The sequence below is a fragment of the Microcaecilia unicolor genome, chromosome 2 (assembly GCF_901765095.1).
Source record: "Microcaecilia unicolor chromosome 2, aMicUni1.1, whole genome shotgun sequence".
Classification (NCBI taxonomy): Eukaryota; Metazoa; Chordata; class Amphibia; order Gymnophiona; family Siphonopidae; genus Microcaecilia; species Microcaecilia unicolor.
Window position 1 is genome coordinate 463,853,675 of NC_044032.1, and position 21,569 is coordinate 463,875,243.

Here is a 21,569-nt window from a genome sequence, read left to right on the forward strand (position 1 = left end):
CCACAAATAGTGACCCCCTCTCCGAGTCCGATCCTGCCTAGACGCTTTCAGTAATTCACCTAAATTTTGCCCCCCCCCCCCCCCCCCATGTGAAAGCAAAATGGGAGAACTGTTCAGATCCCTGGATAAATAGTGTATTCCAATATTTACAATATTCTTGAGCTAGATTTGCATACGATGGAGGTAGTATCCTCTCAGATCCATATTCATTAGGGATATCCTAAAAACCTAGCCTGTTTCCGGCACTTGAGACCTGAACTCCTACATCTCTGGACTAGAATATGAAAGCGAATCATGATGTAAGCTTTAAAGGGCATATGCTGTCTCTGAAGCCAAACAGTATCATCAGTTACATTGGTTGGTATCATGTTTGGTGTCAGTCTAAAGCTTTCTGGAGCTTTCTTCAAAGTATTGGTATAATTATTGTTCTCTCAACTTTTTCAACCCCAAAACACATCTGTTTTCACAAATGGTAAGCAGCACACCAACCTCCACAGATCACGACAGTAAGGAAATGTGACAGGATTGATATGCTAAAAAGGGAATGTAGGAAAGCATTGCAAGCCCTTCTAGAGACCAGAAGTGCTCAGAGGAGGCTTTGCAAGAGGAAGTGATGCTGTGTATATGGTATGTGCTACACAAAGCAGGGTGTGGCTATCTGTGTTTTACATGCTGCCTGTTTATTTCCACACTTGGGGGCTTATGCTAAATCTAGAAAGGAGAGAAGCATAGCTGACTACTCATGTGCTTAGAAAAAAACGCCTTCAAGTTAAGAGCCATTGCTGGTGTTTCTGAAAGTTGCTGTTAGCAGTGCCCTTGTGCTGGTCTGAGACAGGCAAAGGTGGCTTCCTTCCATTGCACACCTGATTAGGTCTGTATGCACACCCAGTGTATTGTAGCCAAGAAACACAGGGTAAAATACTTCTGAACATGAAAATGGTAAGCTAGATTGTTTGTTTAATTGAAGTACTATGCTCTCAGTTTAAAGATTGTTTGTTCTCCTTTTGATAGGATTCTCCTAGTACTGTTGCTGCACTTTTCATAGATTTCAAAAGCTCCTTACGTGTCCATCTACCAATTCAGTTTCATACCCCAAGCAACCTGCTAATGATTGCACTTCTTCCAAAATCAAGAAGTTACAGAGCATTTTACTCACAGGTAAGCTAACTTTACTTTTCTCAACACACTTTGTAATGTATTTTGCTATCAAAAATTGTATAACTGAAAGATTGACTTTTAAAACTCTTCACTATTTGACTTGTACCAACTTCATAACATAAAAACTGCCTTACTGGTTTAGACTTAAGGTCCATCAAGCCCAGTATCCTTTTTACAAAAGTGATCAATCCAAGTCACAGGAACCTGGCTAGATCCTCCAAAGTTGGTAGGTTTCATGCTGCTTTACCTCCAAGGATATGCAGTGGCTAAATTCCAGAACTTAACTGTGCGTTAAGCAAAATAATATTTTCGCTATTTTAGATGTGCTACTAATTAACTTCATAGTATGTTCCCTTGTCTTTGTACTTTTAACTGATTCACATTTACCTGTTTTACTCCATTAATGATCTCCTAAGCCGTTTCTTCTCCAAGCTGACCTTTCATCACAGGGGAGTTATTCAATCTCCTTTACCATTTTGGTCACACTTCTCCATACCTTTTCTAATTCCCCTGTCTATTTTAAGATGCAGCTACCAGAATTGTGCACAATGCAGTCCCACCATGAAGCAATCAAGGCATATTTTTGTTTCTTTGACTGCCTCCACACATTGTAGCAATTTGTATATTGTCTACAATGACGCTTATGTTTTCTTGATTATGGCTCCTGAGGGTGAAGTCTTGCATCATTGAGCTCAGGGGTGTAGTTAGGTGGGGCCATTGGAGTCTGGCTCCCACAAATTTTGTCCGGGCCCCTGGTTTGGCTGGTGGGGGTCCCCAACCCCCGCCAGCCGAAGCCGCCTTCAGTGCCGGTCTCCGGCGCAGCTGCGTTCGCTGTCCTGCTCTTTCTTCTTGCTGACGTCCTCCTGTACACGCTCCTTTATGTAAAACTGCTCAGTTTTTTTCAGGGCTCAACTATGACAACAATCATGTTGTAAAAATGTATTTATGTCTGTTGGTTTTCTGAAAATATTGGTAATCCATTTGCCGTTCTCTGATTATCCTGCTATCTAAGCAGGCTATCCTTTTTTCTTTCTTTCTTTTTTAATATTTGTGCATTTACCAGTATATCAAGCATATATTTTATTTATTTTTATTTATTATGACATTTCTACCCTGCATTTTCCCAAGAAAGCTTAGGTTCACTGCGGCTTACATAACATATGTATATCATTCCATATCTTGAAATAGATCAGAAATTCAAATGTAAGGGGAAAAAAATTACAAATATTTAGTTCATGGTACAAAGGGGGGGAGGGGTTCAAATCAAGTGGTTAAAATAAGGGTAAAATATGAATTCAACACAGGGGTAGCAGCATGAACTAGGCAGTAACCTGCATCCGGAACATGCTATCTGTAAAACAGTGCATCAGAACCCACTAAGTGATACCCAATCACTCGGCACTCCACCCAAAGCAGGCTACGTGGTTCTTGAATGATGCGAGATAACTGCCAGCAGCATAGTCTGAATCAGATGCTGCAGAGCTACTGGAGCTGGAAGGTATGTTCTGGAGGCTCCTTTTTACTTTCCCATGCTGCAAGCAATGGGTACTAGTGGCAGTGTCCTACTAACCAGCAAGCTATCCTTTCTTTGCTGTAATTCAACTGAAACTTCAAATTTGTATTCAAACAGTTAATCCATTCATAAAAAGCTAACAATGTATCTTGTGTACCATTCCAAATAATAAAAGCATCAGCAATATATCTCTTCCAGGTTACTAGCTTTCATTATACTGATGTATGGTTAAAAATGTCTTTTCAAAATCAGCCATATAAAAGTTAGTGACAGATGGTACCATGGTACTGCCCATAGCTGTACCTGTTGTCTATTGGTAAAACTTTACATCAAAACAAAAATAGTTCTTTTTCAAAATAATTTCTGCAAGAGATATCAAAAATTCAATTGGCATACAACTGGGATGATTACTCCTAGCAAGTAGATTGTGAACTACTTCCAAGGCGTCTTCTTGCAGGATATTTGTGTAAAGAGACTCCACATCTAGAGTGCCTAATAAAACATCATCAGGAAGGACTGTTTCAAAACAATTGATCATATCAGTGGAGTCTCTAATATATGATGACATAGATGGGATCAGTGGTCTTAAAAATGTATCTGTTAGAATAGAAATAAGTTCAAATATAGAGCTGATCCCTGAAATGATTGGCCTATCTGGAGGGTTTCTAGATCTTTGGTAGAATATACAAGACAGGAATATGAGAGTATTGGGTCCTCAGAAAATCATATTCTTTTTGAGTAATATATTCACTTCTAAACCCATTACAAGAATAGCAGCAATCTCGCTTTTTATACATCGGATTACGTTTAAATAAATATTTGTTGTGTGATCTCCTTCTGGTATCTGTTCTGTTTTTTGGCTTATTCTTTTCTATGTATATCACTTTATACTTGTCTATATTGAATTTCATCTGCCCTCTGGGTAGCCAGTTTCCTGGGCTTTCAAGAGCTTTCTGCAAGTCCTCACAATTCACTTGTGATGTGACAGCTTTGAACAATTGTTTCATCTGAAAATTTGATCTCCTCACTTGTTGCTTTTTCCAGATAATTTATATGTATGTTAAAAAGCATTGGTCCAATACAGATCCCTGGAACACTCCAATATTTCCCTTTCTCTGTTGAGAAATTGACCATTTAGCTATATTCTTTCTCTCCCCCTTCCCACCCCAATATTTAGCTTATGGTGATGAGTGTTTTGCTGCCTTCCACCAGCATTATTCCAGGATATTCAATGCCAGGCCTTGTCTGGGCTTTGGCATTCAATGTCAGGGTTGTTTTTTTTTTTTTTTGAGCCAGCTAACACATAGTCGGTTAGATTGTAAGCTCTTTGAGCAGGGACTGTCTTCTATGTTTGTACAGCGCTGCGTACACTTTGTAGCGCTGTAGAAATGCTAAATAGTAGTAGTAGTAGTAGTAAGTCAATATTCAGCCCTTGACTGCATAAGCCAAACCACTTAAAGATAGAACTGCTATTTATGTGGCCCAGTTAAGCGGTTTACTTATATGGTGAGGGGCTGAATGTTGGCTCTTAACTCGACTTTGCACCTGGAATGCCCACAAATTAGCCACTTTTGTATCCAGTGCTAACTGGTCATTTTCTTAAGTGGTACTGAAAATGACCAGATAGTCGCGAACAAGCATTTTAATCGGTTGGTGGCTATTTCTGACTGGTTAAATCATTTTGAATATCAGCCATATAAGACACTTCATTGAATGCCAAATCCAGAAACAGTTTATCAGCTGGCTCACAAAGTTCAACTGAAGAGAGAAAACCCAGAATTCATTTCAAACAAACCTTCCACTTATAACTTTCCACTTCATATACAAACTAAATTGTGGGATCATGAGCTTTAAACTGTTTTTGACACATTATCACTTCTTCATCATTTAAATAGCTCATCTAGGCTATGCAAAAGAGATCCCTGGTATAGTAATCATCTTCAGCTTCTCAAATGATAGGCAAATAGAGAGACACTGGAAGAAACACCGATCCCATAAAACTTATTCCCATAGCCTTTTCTTATAAAATTGCTTTCAAGATACCTGAAATTCTGCACGGAAACTGAAGCGTATTCTATAACAATGTGCATAACTTAATTGGTTAACTAGCTAATTGGTGCTGTATTGGATGTTAACATGCAATTATCAACACTAATTGGCATTGAGATTAACATGCACAACTTGCTAAGTGTATTCTATAATGTGGTGTGTCTAAATTCTGAGTTGCATAGTTGAAAAGGGGGAGTGGCCATGGGTGGGGCATGGGTGTTTCCAAAATCTATGTGCATTATTATAGAATAAACCCATTCTGCACCTAATTTAGGCTTCAGGATTTACACCAAGTAAAACATGACCTAAATGGACGTGGCCAAGTTTGGTGTCATGGCAAGCCACTCGGCATATTCTGTATACCACGTGGAACTTTAAGACTATTCTATAAACTTTAGGCGTACTTTAGAGAATACGCCTAGGTGTAATTTTAGGCGTAATTTTTTTCTGTGCAGATTTTTCAGGTGCCATATATAGAATCTAGCCCTGAATGTAATTTGTTACTCATTGTGCAAAATATATACAATTCTAAAGTCCTTGATGCTAGATTCATCCAAATCCTCGATTGCTAGCTGCTATCTCACAGGTAATGATTTCTCAACCTATTTTTCTTCAAAGATTACCAATTTACGATCAAATTTATGTAATAATCCACTACAATCTGTCCCTTCTTCTGTAATGATGCTGCAAGATATTCAGCACTCCTCTCTTTGCAGTTCAGTATCTTCATTTAATGTTCCTTCTCTCCTTTGTCTTTTTCAGACATTACATAGTCTGAAACCAACTACAGCTCCACATGATACTATGCCTTTTTCTATTTGATGCTAGTTCACTCATTCAAGAATGAAAGTTTTCCATCTACTTGGAAATTAGCATACATCTTACCAAGAATAAAGGGTATAAAGCTTGGTTTCTGATTTATTTTCCAATTTTCGACCAGTTGCTAATCTCCTGTATATATGTAAATTAGCTGAAAAACTCATTCATCTCCAATTAGAAAGTTACCTTGAGAAAACAAATGTATCACATCCAAACCAGACTGGATTCCGGAAATATCATAGTACCCGAAACTACCCTTCTTGGCATATCCACAACTATACTTCAAAATATGGATCAAGATTAAAACTTTGCCTCATTATATCACTAGACTTCTCCACAACATTTGACTTTTGGTCATGATCTTTTCCTCTTAAGACACTATTTTATAGGTATAACTTGACACAGTCCTCACTTGGTTTACCTATACCGTGATGTGGCAGGACACTCGATCAAATTCCTTGTACCTTGTGGAATTCCACAGGCACCTACATTGTTTAACATTTTTCTATCTCCTTTTCTAACATTAATTCAATCTCTCAGCCTTACTGTTTACTTATATCTAGATGATATTCAGATTCTTGCCACCCTTATAAATGATGATAGAAATTTAGAAACATGACGGCAGATAAAGGCCATATGGCCCATCCAGTCTGCCCATCCTCTGAAACCCCTAACTCTTCCTAAGCGATCACATGTGCTTATCTCATGCCTTCTTAAACTCTGACACAGTCCTCGACTCCACAACCTCCACCGGGAGGCCATTCCATGCCTCCACCACCCTTTCTGTGGAATAGTACTTTCTTAGATTACTCCTAAGCCTGTTCCCTCTTAACTTCATCGTATGCCCCCTCCTTCCAGAGTTTTCCTTCATTTGAAAAAGGCTCACATTAAGTTAATGCCCTTGAGATACGTAAACGTCTCTGTCATATCTCATAAGTACATAAGTAATGCCACACTGGGAAAAGACCAAGTGTCCATCGAGCCCAGAATCCTGTCCACGACAGCGGCCAATCCAGGCCATGGGCACCTGGCAAGCTTCCCAAATGTACAAACATTCTATACATGTTATTTCTGGAATTGTGGATTTTTCCCAAGTCCATTTAGTAGCGGTTTATGAACTTTTTCCTTAGGAAACCGTCTAACCCCTTTTAAAACTCTGCTAAGCTAACCGCCTTCACCACGTTCTCCAGCAATGAATTCCAGAGTTTAATTATGCATTGGGTGAAGAAAACTTTTCTCCAATTTGTTTTAAATTTACTACACTGTAGTTTCATCGCATGCTCCCTAGTCCTAGTATTTTTGGAAAGCGCGAACAGACGCTTCACATCCACCTGTTCCACTCCACTCATTATTTTATATACCTCTATCATGTCTCCCCTCAGCCGTCTGTTCTCCAAGTTGAAAAGCCCTAGCCTCCTTAGTCTTTCTTCATAGGGAAGTCGTCCCATCCCCGCTATCATTTTAGTCGCCCTTCGCTGCACCTTTTCCAAGTCTACTATATCTTTCTTGAGATGCAGCAACCAGAATTGAACACAATACTCAAGGTGCGGTCGCACCATGGAGCGATATAATGGCATTATAACATCCTCACACCTGCTTTCCATACCTTTCCTAAAAATACCCAATATTCTATTCGCTTTCTTAGCCACAGCAGCACACTGAGCAGAAGGTTTCAGTGTATTATCGATGACGACTCCCAGATCCCTTTCTTGGTCCGTAACTCCTATCGTGGAACCTTGCATGACATAGCTATAATTCAGGTTCTTTTTTCCCACATGCATCACCTTGCACTTGCTCACATTAAACGTCATCTGCCATTTAGCCTCCCAGTCTCCCAGTCTTGTAAGGTCCTTCTGTAATTTTTCACAATCCTGTCGTGAGTTAACGACTTTGAATAACTTTGTGTCAGCAGCAAATTTATTTATTTTATTTTTATTTTTGTTACACTTGTACCCCACGCTTTCCCACTCATGGCAGGCTCAATGCGGCTTACATATTGTATACAGGTACTTATTTGTACCTGGGGCAATGGCGGGTTAAGTGACTTGCCCAGAGTCACAAGGAGCTGCCTGTGCCTGAAGTGGGAATCGAACTCAGTTCCCCAGGACCGAAATCCACCACCCTAACCACTAGGCCACTCCTCCACAATTACCTTGCTAATTATTCCCATCTCTAAATCATTTATAAATATATTAAAAAGCAGCGGTCCCAGCACAGACCCATGAGGAACCCCTCTAACTACCCTTCTCCATTGTGAATACTACCCATTTAACCCCACTCTCTGTTTCCTACCCTTTAACCAGTTTTTAATCTAGAATAGGACATGTCCTCCTATCCCATGATCCTCCAATTTTCTCTGTAGCCTTTCATGAGGTACCTTGTCAAACGCCTTTTGAAAATCCAGATACATGATATCAACCGGCTCCCCTTTGTCCACATGTTTGTTTACTCCTTCAAAGAATTGAAGTAAATTGGTCAGGCAAGATTTCCCCACACAAAATTTGTGCTGACTCGGTCTCAGTAATCCATGTCCTTGGATGTGCTCTGTAATTTTGTTTTTAATAATAGCCTCTACCATTTTCCCCGGCACCGACGTCAGACTCACCGGGCTATAATTTCCCGGATCTCCCCTGGAACCTTTTAAAAAAAATGGGCGTTACATTGGCCACCCTCCAATCTTCCGGTACCACGCTCGATTTTAAGGATAAATTGCATATCACTAACAGTAGCTCCGCAAGCTCATTTTTCAGTTCTATCAGTACTCTAGGATGAATACCGTCCGGTCCAGGAGATTTGCTACTCTTCAGTTTGCTGAACTGCCCCATTATGTCCTTCAGGTTTACCGTAAAGTCAGTAAGTTTCTCCAACTCGTCCGCTTGAAATATCATTTCCGACACTGGTATCCCACCCAAATCTTCCTCCCTCCCTCCTCTCTTCCAGTGTATATATGTTGAGGAGGTTCCTACGACTGTCCTTATATTTTTTGTGTTCAAGACCTCTTACTAATTTTGTAGCCGCCCTCTGGACCAACTCCTTCCTGTCTATATCCTTCCATAGGTGTGGTCTCCAGAACTGCACACAGTAGTCTAAATGGGGCCTCACCATCGACTTATACAAGGGCACTATCACCTCCTTTTCCTGCTGGTCATCCCTCTCTTTATGCACCCAAGCATCCTTCTGGCTTTGACCATCGCTTTTTCTACCTGTTTGGACGCTTTAAGGTCATCAGACACAATCAGCCCCAAGTCCCACTCTTCCTTCGTACACTGAAGCACTTCACCCCCTATATTGTACCGTTCCCTCAGATTCTTGTGACCCAAGTGCATGACCCTGCATTTTTTAGCATTAAATCTTAGTTGCCAAATATCGGTCCATTCCTCCAACTTCGCTAGTTCCTTCCTCGTGTTATTCACACCCTCCTGGGTGTCCACCCTGTTGCAGAGTTTGGTATCATCCGCAAAGAGAAAAAAAAACCTCACCAGGCAAGCTCTTCTGCAATATCACTCACAAAGACGTTAAAAAGAGCCGGCCCAAGGACCAATCCCTGTGGCACTCCACTGACAATATCCCTTTCTTCAGAGCAAGCTCCATTTACCACTACCCTCTGTCTCCTTCTATTCAACCAATTTTTAACCCAATCAGTTACTCTAGGTCCCATACCGAAGATGCTCAATTTATTTATCAGTCGCCTGTGCGGAACCTTGTCAAAGGCTTTGCTGAAATCTAAGTATACCACATCTAACGCCCCTCCCACGTCCAACTGTTTGGTCACCCAGTCGAAGAAGTCAGTCAGATTCGTCTGACATGACCTGCCACTAGTGAAGCCATGCTGCCTCAAGGCCTACAATTCCATTCAGTTGGAAAAATCTCACAGTCCTCCACTTCAGTAGCATTTCCATTAGCTTACTCACAACCGAGGTCAGACTGACAGGTCTGTAATTCACAACCTCCTCCTTACTTACACTCTTGTGCATAGGAATCACATTCGCCCTTCTCCAGTCTGGGACCACTTAAGTCTCTAAGGAAGCATTGAAGAGGTCATTCAGCGGAGCCGCCAGAACCTCTTCGAGTTCCTTGAGCACTGTCGGGTGTATTCCATCAGGCCCCATTGATCTGTCTAATTTTAGTTTAGCTAGCTCCTCACAAACACAGTCCTCTGTAAACGGGTCTTGGTGTACTATACATCCATCCCCTTTAGATTTGTTTTCTGCAGTCCTACCCCCAGCCTTTCATCCGTGAACACAGAGCAGAAATAATTTTAAGCAGTTCATTTTTATCCTTATCTTCTACATATTTCTCTCCCTCAGCTTTGAGCTTCACAATGCTATTATGGTGTATCCTTCTGTCACATACCTGAAAAAGGTCTTATCCCCCAATTTTACCGTATTAGCTATCTTTGCTTTTCTGACAGCTTTTCCAGCTTCTCTTCGCTTATCCAGGTATTCTCGCCTGCCTTCTTCTTTCTGAGTCATCTTATAACATGTGAAGGCTAACCTCCTATCCCTTATCTTTTTAGCTACTACGTTTGAGTACCAGAGTGACCTTCTTTTCCTCATACTTTTATGTAATTTTCTAACATAAAGGTTAGTTGCCTTTAATATCTCCTTCAGTCTTGTCCATTGCTGTTCCCATCCTACTAACTGTTCCTTGAGAAATTCCCCCATCTCAGCAAAGTTAGTTCTTTTGAAATCCAGGACCTTCAATCTCGAATGAGCCCTCTCCTCTGTTTTAATATTGAACCACACCATTCGATGATCACTAGATGCCAAATGGTCTCCCACCTTGACGTCAGAAACATTCTCTCCATTTGTAAGCACTAGGTCCAGAATAGCTCCATCCCGTGTTGGTTCCGTTATCCACTGCTGAAATAATTCTTCCTGTAGGAAATCAAGATCTCTTTGCTTCTAGATGTCTCAACAGCAGGGACATCCCAATCAACATCTGGCATATTGAAATCACCTATCAGTAGTACTTCCCCTTTTCCTAGCTATCTTGTGGATGTCTTCAATTAAGTCCCTGTCCATTTCTCCAACTGTGAGGGTGACCTATATATTACTCCCATATAGATACATTTTCCTTTCCCTCTTTCCAGTTTAACCCACAGCGCTTCTTCCATAGTCCACATGCCCTGCAGTTCCTTCACTTTAATATCATTCTTAGCATATAATGCCATACCTCCACCCTTTTTTCCTACTGTGTCCTTCCTGAATAGATTATAGCAAGGTGTAGCATTGTCCTAGTCATGGTTTTCCATGAACCACGTCTCTGTGACCGCCACTAAATCCTAATCTGCTTCCATCATTGTAGTCTCTAGATCTAGAAGTTTGTTTCTCAAACTACGGGCATTGGTAGCCTTGTATACCAATGCCCGTAGTATGAGAAACAAACATCTGGAGAGCTTTGTATAAGGCTCTCCAGATGTTACTCTTTTTTTCCTCTTCTGTAGGGGCATTCGATATCCTACCTTCCTCAGGGTTATTTATGGCTTTGTGGCCTTTTTTACTCATCCCCATCAATTTTAGTTTAAAGCCCTCTTTAGTACTTTAGCCAGTCTGTTGCTGAAGACACTCTGTCCCTTCCTTGATAGATGGATACCATCACCGTTCAGTAGCTCTTGGAAAATCATCCCATGGTCTAGGAAACCAAAGCACTCTCGTTGGCACCATCCATGCAGCCACGCATTTATCTCCAGGATGCAAGTTACTCTCATTCTGCTTTTACCTTATGATCCCATAGATATTTATATCTTGAACCATAAACTTACACAAATTGCAGACTGGCTACTGTTTAATAGGCTTAAACTTAATTCTTACAAATGCATGATCTTGCTGTTAGTCTGCTCTGCAATTTCATCTTTATCCACCCCTATCATTATGTCAGGAACACACATTCCATTATTACAAACTATTACAATTTTAGGTGTCACTTTTGACAATACAATGTCTTTTTACTCTCAAATAACTACTACTATTGAAATCTGTTTTTCAAACTTAGGTTAATATACCCAGTACAAAATCTATTTATAACCTCTGCACTTAGAATTCTTATCCACTCTCTAGTTATTTCACATCTGGACTACTGCAATTCTCTTCTTTATGGTTCTAGTTGTCAAGATCAAGTACTCCTTTTAGTTTTCAAAATTCTTGCAAGCCAGTAGCCTTCTTTCTCTTACAAACCCTCCTGCGATCCTCTAAAGAAGACCTTCTAGTTGTCCCATTGCTCAAAGACTTCTCATCAGCCTCCGCACGCCACTTTCTTTTTTCTATGGAAGCTTCCCCCCCCCCCCCCCCCCCACCCCAATTGTGGAATTCTCTACATGAGAACCTGAAAGCATCACCTTCCTTTTCACAGTTCAAAACAGGCTTAAAGACTCATTTCTTTCTAGAGGTATTTGGGCACTAGCTGGATAAGTTGCATGAGTCCCCTGTATTACCCTTCCCAGTGTTTTTTGTCCTCTCTTGTCTCTCTCTCTCTGTGTCTCTCGGGTATGTTGTTCTTCCCCAGCTCCTTTTGTATCCATATGTTCTGTATATCGTGTGTATCTTTGATTTCCCCTTGATTTTTCTGCTCAGACTGTGAGCTGCTGAGACATGTTTTGATAGGTAGGATAGAAAATCCCTAATAAACTTGAAACTACAATTAATTCAGAATTCAGCAGTACATCTACTTACTAATTCTTGCAAAACTATTCATGTTACACTATTGCTTTGATCTGGACACTGGCTTCCACATTCACATTGTATCGCGTATAAAGTGCTACTACTGGCATATAAAGCATCACTTTGGACGATTCTACACTTCTTGTTATTTAATACCATATGTACCAGCCTGATCCCTCCGTTCATCACAGCATCATCGTCTCATTGTACCAATGTACTGACAAATTTGCCTTTCAGTGTTAATGGACCTTCTTTCTGGAATATGCTTCCTTTGCACCTTTCCTTGGAATCTTCTCTCTCACAATTTGAAGTACTATTAAAAACATTTCTATTTTCAGATGTATATGATAATGGTTGATACCATACATTATGACATGGAATAGTACATAGTAGCTTGGAATCTGTTATTCCCTCCCTGTTAACAACCCCACAGAATCAACACCTGGACACGATCCCCCAGATCGGAGCCCAGCACGAGACACCCAAAATCAGTTCTGATTACTCACACTCACCCAGCGTCGCCTGCCTCCAACGGGAAACTGAAGAGCATTATCAGCAACAAAGGTAGTTAAATGAGGCCCTCCTAATCTCTCTCTCTCACACACACACACACCCCTGAATCCTATATACACACACACACACACACACAAACACCCCTGAATCCTATATACACACACACACACCTGAATCCCACACATGCACACACACACACATTCTTTAAAAAAAAAAAAAAACAGACAAAGTCAAACCTGACTGGGAGATGCAAACATTGAAAACAGGAACAGAAGGACCCCCCCCCCCCCCCCCCCCGAACCTAAGCACCCATCATAATGGCAAATCTAAGGATATGTTTTTTTTAACTACATAATAGCAATATGGATTATGAAGATGCCAGCTGCTTCACCTAAAGAATGGAACAAAATCCCCATACTCATCACTGACAGGCGGCGCTCACAACAACCGGAAGAGCTTAATCACAACCACTACAACAAAACAGACCAAACCAATAGCCAACAACACCAAACCAAGCCTGAACAGTAACCAACAAAACCACAATCCCAAAACTGGCAGACCACACGGACAACTACAAACGGTCAAACACACCAACATCAAATATGATAGATACATCCCAGTACCCACAGGATATATAAATGCAAGATTGGTAGTAAACAAGACAGCACTACTCAGAGAATGGATAGAAATGGAACAACCCCTCGAAGATGACCCAGCACTAAATGACCTCTGTCTCTCGGGATACAAAACAGTACACATCAACAGAGCTAAAAAGAAGAGGGGTGGAGTTGCAATAATATACATATCATGCTTTAAAACAGAACCTGTCGCTAAACACATATCCTCAGCAATTGAAAGTCTGGCATGCAAAATCACTGACACAACACTAACTGATCAACTATGTGTCATACTGTTTTATCGCCATCGCCCCCCCCCTCCCCCCCCAGGAAGCTGGTCAAACACTCAAGAAGACTTCATGGACTTTGTATCAAACATATGCACATACTAACCAAATATCCTACTACTAGGAAACATCAATCTGCACCTTGAAAAACAAAATGATACCAACACCAGAACCCTAATGAACTTCATAAACCAATGGAACTGTAAAACAACACAAGGTACCCCAACCCACACAAAAGGCCACATGTTAGACAAACTAGTGCACAGATTCTCAGGAAACAATCGCATATTAGAAAACTACAAATGGGATGAGGTACCATGGACAGACCACAGCAAGCTCACTTTCACACTACAATGAAAAGAAAATGGCAAGAACAGAGAATTATGAACACCACACACATACACAACTAGAGGAAAGTGGACAATCAAACCTTCTGGACAACAGCAATGAATGAACATAGCAACACACCATCCAAGAATGTCCACTTCATGAGAAACTGGGATGAAACAAGCAAAAATATACTAAACAAAATAGCACCACTTAAAACAAAAGCAACAAATAAAAAGCAACCATGACCCTGGTTTAATGATGATTTATTACACATGAAAAAACTATGTGGGAAACTCTAAAGAACATGGGACTTAAACAAGACTGACACAAACAAAACCATATGGAGAAAAGCCATAAGAACATACACAACATAAAGAAACCTAAAGCAAAGTATTACAACACATTTGTCAACACAGAACAGACCAACACGAAAAAAATATTCAAACTAATGAACAACCTACTGAAAACCCAAGATGTGCTGTAATCAACTGAAACACCACCTACAGCAGATGAGCTCGCGCAATATTTTGAACACAAAATAGCAAAGGCAAGATCAGACCTAGAGAAACCACAAACATCCATACTAGACTTTTTACAAGACTGCGAAACAAATGATGCCCACACCTCAGCAGACAGAATATGGTCCTCCTTTAAATCACAAAATAACGCACACTGCATTCTGGACAATTGCCCTAACTGTATGATGAAAGATGCACTGGAATGGTTCAGCGAATGCTTCACCAAACACATCATATACATGTTTTCAAAAGGACAATTCCCAACAGACAAAGGTAACATACTCACCCCAATCCCTAAAAACCCAACCAGCAAGGTCAGTGACATCACAAACTATAGACCGATGGTTTCAATACCATAACTGACTAAAACAATGGAGGGTCTAGTAGCACAGCAACTAATGGAATACTTGATACAATTCTCAGTCATTCACAATTCCCAATCAGGTTTCAGACCACAGCACAGCACCGAGACGGTCATAACCACCCTGATAACAAAGTTCAGAAGCCTAATATGCCAAGGATAGAATATACTACTGCTAAAATTCAACATGTCAAGCACATTTGATAACCCTACTCAACAACATGGGAATATGCAGTGCAGTGGCAGCATGGTTCAGAGGATTCCTACAAACCAGATCCTACATTGTAAAGTGGCATGGTCTCAGGCTCTAAACAAACAGTGACAGACTCTGGAACAACGTGAGCCCTTGGCCTACTGTCGTCGAGTGGCAGCAGGAGGCAAAACCCCACAACCAGGACTGGACTAACAAGCAAGAATGAAGCTGTAGGCAGGCAGTGCTAGAACAGACAGGACTGGAACAACAGGACTGGAGCTGAAGCTTTAGGCAGGCAATGCTGGAACAGACAGGACTGGAACAACAGGACTGGAGCTGAAGCTTTAGGCAGGCAATGCTGGAACAGACAGGACTGGAACAACAGGACTGGAGCTGAAGCTGTAGGCAGGCAGGGCTGGAACAGACAAGACTGGAGCTGAAGCTGTAGACGGGCAGTGCTGGAACAGACAGGACTGGAGCTGAACCTGTAGACAGGCAATGCTGGAACAGACAGGACTGGAGCTGAAGCTGTAGATAGAGGGGACTAGAGCAAGCAAAGCTGACCCGGCAGAACACAAAGCTGACCCACACAGACAAACAGAACTAAGGCTGAACCTAGCACACAAACAAACAGAGAAGAACAGAAGCAGAAGTGCACATGGGTAACCTAAACAAGAAATCAAGACAGAAGTGCCCACGGGCACACAGACTATGAACAAGGCAGAAGTGCTTCACTGCACACGGACTAACCTGGAGACCTTTGGCATTGCAAAGGCCCTGAATGAAAGTCTACCACTTCCTTATAAAGGCCCTCACTAATGATGTCACAACTACAGGACAGAGGCAGGAAACACACTGAACACCAAAGTGAGGCTTTAAATACACAGGAAGTGGAAACACTACAGGAAAGAAACAACAATGTAAGGTGAAAAAACAGGCAGGAGCCAGCTCAGAAGCTGACCATCGGGAAATAAAGTGAGTGAAAGAGGGGTCACGACCACAGTCGTGACATAAAGAGGGCAAACCAGACATCAGCTTCCTGGACCCCTGAATGTGGAGTACCACAGGGATCTCCAATATCACCAATACTGTTCAATGCAATGATGGCACCACTATGAAAAAAAATAGGAGGCTATGAGGGGAATAATCGAACGGGGCGCCCAAGTTTTCCTGAGGACGTCCTCACAGGACATCCCCACGAAGGGGCGGGGAAACCCGTATTATTGAAACAAGAAGGGCGGCCATCTTTAGTTTCGATAATACGGTTGGGGATGCCCAGATCTCAACATTTAGGTCGACCTTAGAGATGGTCGTCCCCGATTTTTAGCGATAATGGAAACTGAGGAAGCCCATCTCAGAAATGACCAAATCCAAGCCATTTGGTCATGGGAGGAGCCAGCATTCGTAGTGAACTGGTTCCCCTCACATGCCAGGACACCAACTGGGCACCCTAGGGGGCACTGCAGTGGACTTCAGAAAAAGCTCCCAGGTGCATAGCTCCCTTACTTTGTGTGCTGAGCCCCCCCCCCCCAAACCCACCCCCAAAACCCACTCCCCAGAACTGTACACCACTACCATAGCCCTTAGGGATGAAGGGGGCACCTACATGTGGGTACAGTGGGTTTGTGGTGGGTTTTGGAGGGCTCAAATTTACCACCACAAGTGTAACAGGTAGGGGGGATGGGTCTGGATCCGCCTGCCTGAAGTGCACTGCAGTACCCACTAAAACTGCTCCAGGGACCTGCATACTGCTGTCATGGAGCTGGGTATGACATTTGAGGCTGGCATAGAGGCTAGAAAAAATATTTTCCAAAAAAAGGCATACCCTTCCGACCCAACCTAAGTGCCTAAACCCTGAAACACAACGAAACCAAAGTTTGCAACAAACACTGCATAACTCTTCCTCTCTACGATTCCACAATGTGTCTGTAACACATGAACCTTATTCGACCACAACTTCACTTTGTATTTGTTTCTCTACCGGAAATGGCAAACACCATTATGGTATTATGTAAGCCACATTGAGCCTGCAAATAGGTGGGAAAATGTGGGATACAAATGTAACAAATAATAATAATAATAAAATAATTTAAAGTTTTTTTTTCAGGGTGGGAGGGGGTTAGTGACCACTGTGGCAGTAAGGGGAGGTCATCCCCAATTCCCTCCGGTGGTCATCTGGTCAGGTCAGGCACCTTTTTGAGGTTTGGTCGTAAGAAAAAATGGACCAAGTAAAGTCGCCCAAGTGCTCATCAGGGATGCCCTTCTTTTTTCCATTATCGGTCGAGGACGCCCATGTGTTAGGCACGCCCCAGTCCCGCCTTCGCTATGCTTCCTACACGCCCCTGTGAACTTTGGTCGTCCCCGCGCCAGAAAGCAGTTGAGGACGCCCAAAATCTGCTTTTGATTATGCCAATTTGGGCAATCCTGGGAGAAGGATGGCCATCTTCCGATTTGTGTCGAAAGATGGGCAGTCCTGGGAGAAGGATGGCCATCTTCCGATTTGTGTCGAAAGATGGGCGCCCTTCTCTTTCGAAAATAAGCCTGTATGTGTTTCAATCCGTTCATATATGTAGACGATGTCACCATCTGCATACCATTCAACAACAGCATCACAGATATACTGGACAAAGTCAAAACAGGTCTGGACCTTATGGAAAAATGGGCAACAACTTTCAAACTTCAACTAAACAGAGACAAAGCCAAATTTGTGGTTCTATCTAGCCCACACAACCCCACAGATCACCAAAATTTCACAATCAGCAATCAATATCAAAATTCTTCAGAACACTTTTGAAACTAAGAAGGATAAGAGACTATTTTCCCAAACAATCATTCTGGATAATGGTACAAATGACGATACTATCACAATTAGATTACTATAACACGGTGTATGTAGAGTGTAAGGAAAGCATACTTAAAATCATTACAAACTGTCCAAAACACAGCAGCAAGACCGATCTTCAAAAAGTTGAAATATGAAAGATTTACCCCACTACTCGAAGCACTACACTGGCTGCCAATCAAAGCAAGACTGATCTTCAAAGCTAGCACCCACATTTTCAAGATACTATTTGGAATGAATCCTGTATACATGCAAGACACCATAGAACTATCACCAAGAAATGCAAGCCCAGAAACCAGAAGTTACCTACTTCTTCACCTACCCAATTGCAGAAACATAGCATACAGGACTATCTACACAGCAGGATTCAGCTACCTGGGATCCAAATGGTGGAACTCAATACCAAAAGCCATCAGAAGCATCTCCAACTATCTTCAGTTCAGAAAAGAACTGAAAACACACCTTAAAAAAAAAATTCTATAGCTAACCACGTAAGCCACAAATGGCCTCTTAAGTCACAACTGTAAAACATTACTGTAATTTCACTGTAAATTGTAAGCTACTTTGAACCAAAACTTGTTTTGGATAATAGTGAGATTCGAGAATGTATAAATAAATTTTATTCTATTTCTATTCTTCTAATGTCTCCTTTCTCCTATACTTTGTACATTACTATTACTCTGTCCTATCAGTTTTGTACTACTTAAAGTATTGTTTACCATTTTCATTTTTAATTGTAAACTGTCTAGATGGTTTCCCATTGTGTGATATATCAAATTTGAATGAAACTTGAAACCTGAGCCTTTTGTTTTTAAATATATTTTACAAATTTATCAGTATGCCTCTTTGTATGCCAATTTTACATATAGGTATTAAATACATGGCAACAACAGTTGAATTCAAGAACTACTTTAAGGGTGACTCCAGAAGATGAACTATCTGTGGAACAAAGAAGAATGTAAGCTTTTATTTATTTATTTTTTGTCTAGTATTGCAATACCTGCCATTCATTTATGTATTATTTTCTCTTTTACATCTGTATATTTTGAGACCAGTTTGTTTCCTGTGTCAATTTTGGTGATCTGCTACCCCTTTACCCCTTTGTTCTTCTTAGACTAATTGGGGCAATTTTATATCTACGACAGGAATGCTCTAACATCATGCCTAGGTGGAAGAGATGCATAGGCACATATATAATTCATGTTTTATAAAGAACACAACAGATATCTACAACCAGCAAAACCATCTCCTTTGGTGGTCATTTTGGTTCATAGAAGCATTGTAGCTATTTCTTTTATTCTTGTTTTAATAAGCAGTCTAATGGAACACAAACTGCAAGAAATGATTGGAATAACCAACACAATGAGAACACTATGATTTTAAAACATTGATCTGTTGTTTTGAAACCAACATCTAATAAGTCAGTAAATCCCATGGAATCCTGCAGCAGATAAAAACTGATCATACAAAACTGTGTTAAAAAAATCCTCAATACATTTTTTTCATTTAATAAAAGGAAGCCCATTCAGTATCCAGCTTTAAGCTAGTAGGAGCTACAGTATTTTTTTGTGGGGAAGGGGAAGAGAGAGTTGCAAGGGGCCGCAGAGAAATCTTCAGAGTGAGGGGGTTGGGAGTCCAGGGGCTACCAGGGACATTTGGAGTGGGTTATGGGTGTGTGTGTGTGTGGGGGGGGGGGGGGGTTGTTAGGAGGTTGGATCAGGAAGGTAGTGGAGATTGGGGGTTCTGAGCACTTCCGGGACACCATGGCATTTTTTTGGGCGGGGTAAGGAATGGGAGTTGGGAAGTCCAGCTTTTCTTTCCCTTCCTGTCAGTCATGAGCCAATCCATGTATATGCACATATAGGAAAAGAAACTACTCACCATGCAGCAGATGGCCGCTGTGTAGATGGTCGCAGGAGCACCTAGCTCCGAGGACCCACAGCAGACCCAGTCCGAAACCGACCACAAATCGTCCCGCTTTCGTGGAAGACAAAAGCGAGAGAGACCGCGGAGCTGAAGCCGGTCGTAACCGGCCATAAATTGTCCCGCTTTCGTGGAAGACGAAAACGAGAGAGACCGCGGAGCTGAATCGGGACCACGCTGCAATTCGGCCCCAACCTCAGCATTAGCCCGTTCGCATTGGCCTCCAACCCCATCGGCCCGTTGCATCGACCACCCATCGGAGGCAGGCAGCCACCATCTTGCAGCCATCAACCTGCAATGCGGACTATGGCGCTCCCTTCTCGACTAGCTGCTCGACAGCTGGCTCGTTCCCGGTACTGCCACCCAGACCAGCCAGAACGATCACGGAAGGTGAGCCTGGTGAGAATACAGCGAAACCACGCTGCATCTCGGCCCGACCGAGGCACACTGCACGTGGATAACCCGTAGCGGTGAACGGCCCGCAACCGACAGCCCACGCTTACGAGCATGCATCGGGCACCTGAACTGACAGTCCCACCTGAACAAGGGACCGCCACAGTAGCTGAGCGAGTGGAGATATCTGCACGAAAAGAAAGCAGGGCAGCTGTCTCATCACCACGTGGCTGATGCTGCAGACCGGCAGTCCTCCCAAACAAAGTGCTGCTGCTGCAACTGGCGGGTGGAACGGCTCGCATAGAAAGAAAGTGACTGACCGGCAACAGCGAGTCCAGGCCTCGCGGTCTTCAGAGATCTATCTTATGCCCCGACTGCTAAACAAGCGGTGCTGCGAAAACGGCGCAGAAGACAACCCTCGTGGGAGCAAACAGCAGCAGAAAGGTCAAGCCCGCTCCCCCACACGAGCGACCGGACCGAGATCCCGCCGTATTGAGGAATTTACCCAATCTACAAACGAGAGCTGAACGACCTAGGCCCTTCACGGACTAGCTCCTGACGAGAGTCAGGGAGACCCTGAGGGATGAAAGCTAGTGGTTTGCTAATTTGATGTTATATCCTGAGCTTCTGCTCTGTAGTATGACGATAGAATCCCTTTCTCTCTTTTAATGCTTTAAAAATCTCTTCTAAACGCTTTGATTGCTTTATATGCTTTGCAGAATGCTGAAAGACCTCCTCTAAATGCTAAATTGCTTTATATGCTCTAAATACTTACTTGCATGGCAGCATGTTTTACATGCTTTATAGAATGCTGAAAGACTTCCTCTAAATGCTAAATTGCAGTATAAGCTTTAAATACTTTTATATGCATGGCAGCATGGTAGAAGACTTACTTTAAATGCTTAAATGCTGCATGTGCTTTATATATATATTTGAATTTTACAATGAATGAGAACTGCACTACAGACTGTAAACGCAGACACCATAACACACGAGTAGATGTAAAAATGTTAGCTAATCACAAATGATTTTACACAGATTGTATTGTGAACTATAAGCACACACATTGTACTACACAAGTAATGCGAAAAAAAATTTTTATTCAATCACTAATGGTTTATACGGATGAACACTAACTCACACTCCTACTGAACTACACAAGCTATTTCCAACATGCAAACTAACAAAATACTCCTAATCATCTGTTGCATCTACTTAATTCAGCACACGCTCACAACCCCTCTCACGGACAATAACATACCCGCAACACACAAAACATGCAAACAACCCATATACATTACACCCCCCCCCCCCCCCCCAAAGATCAAAAAAATGGAACGGAAAACCTTCCAATCACGGACACAACCAACTGAAAGGAAAGAATGGACATGACA

The 21,569-nt window shown here is 41.9% G+C and overlaps 1 protein-coding gene across 1 annotated transcript in view; it reads left to right on the forward strand.

The window, feature by feature from the left end:
* C2H20orf194 (chromosome 2 C20orf194 homolog) overlaps window positions 1-21,569 on the forward strand; it is a 441,211-nt gene that overhangs the window by 297,903 nt on the left and 121,739 nt on the right. The window contains exons 22-23 of the mRNA XM_030190991.1: window positions 1,012-1,158; window positions 18,729-18,817. Coding sequence (XP_030046851.1) covers window positions 1,012-1,158; window positions 18,729-18,817 — 236 coding nt within the window. The remainder of the gene's footprint in view (window positions 1-1,011; window positions 1,159-18,728; window positions 18,818-21,569) is intronic.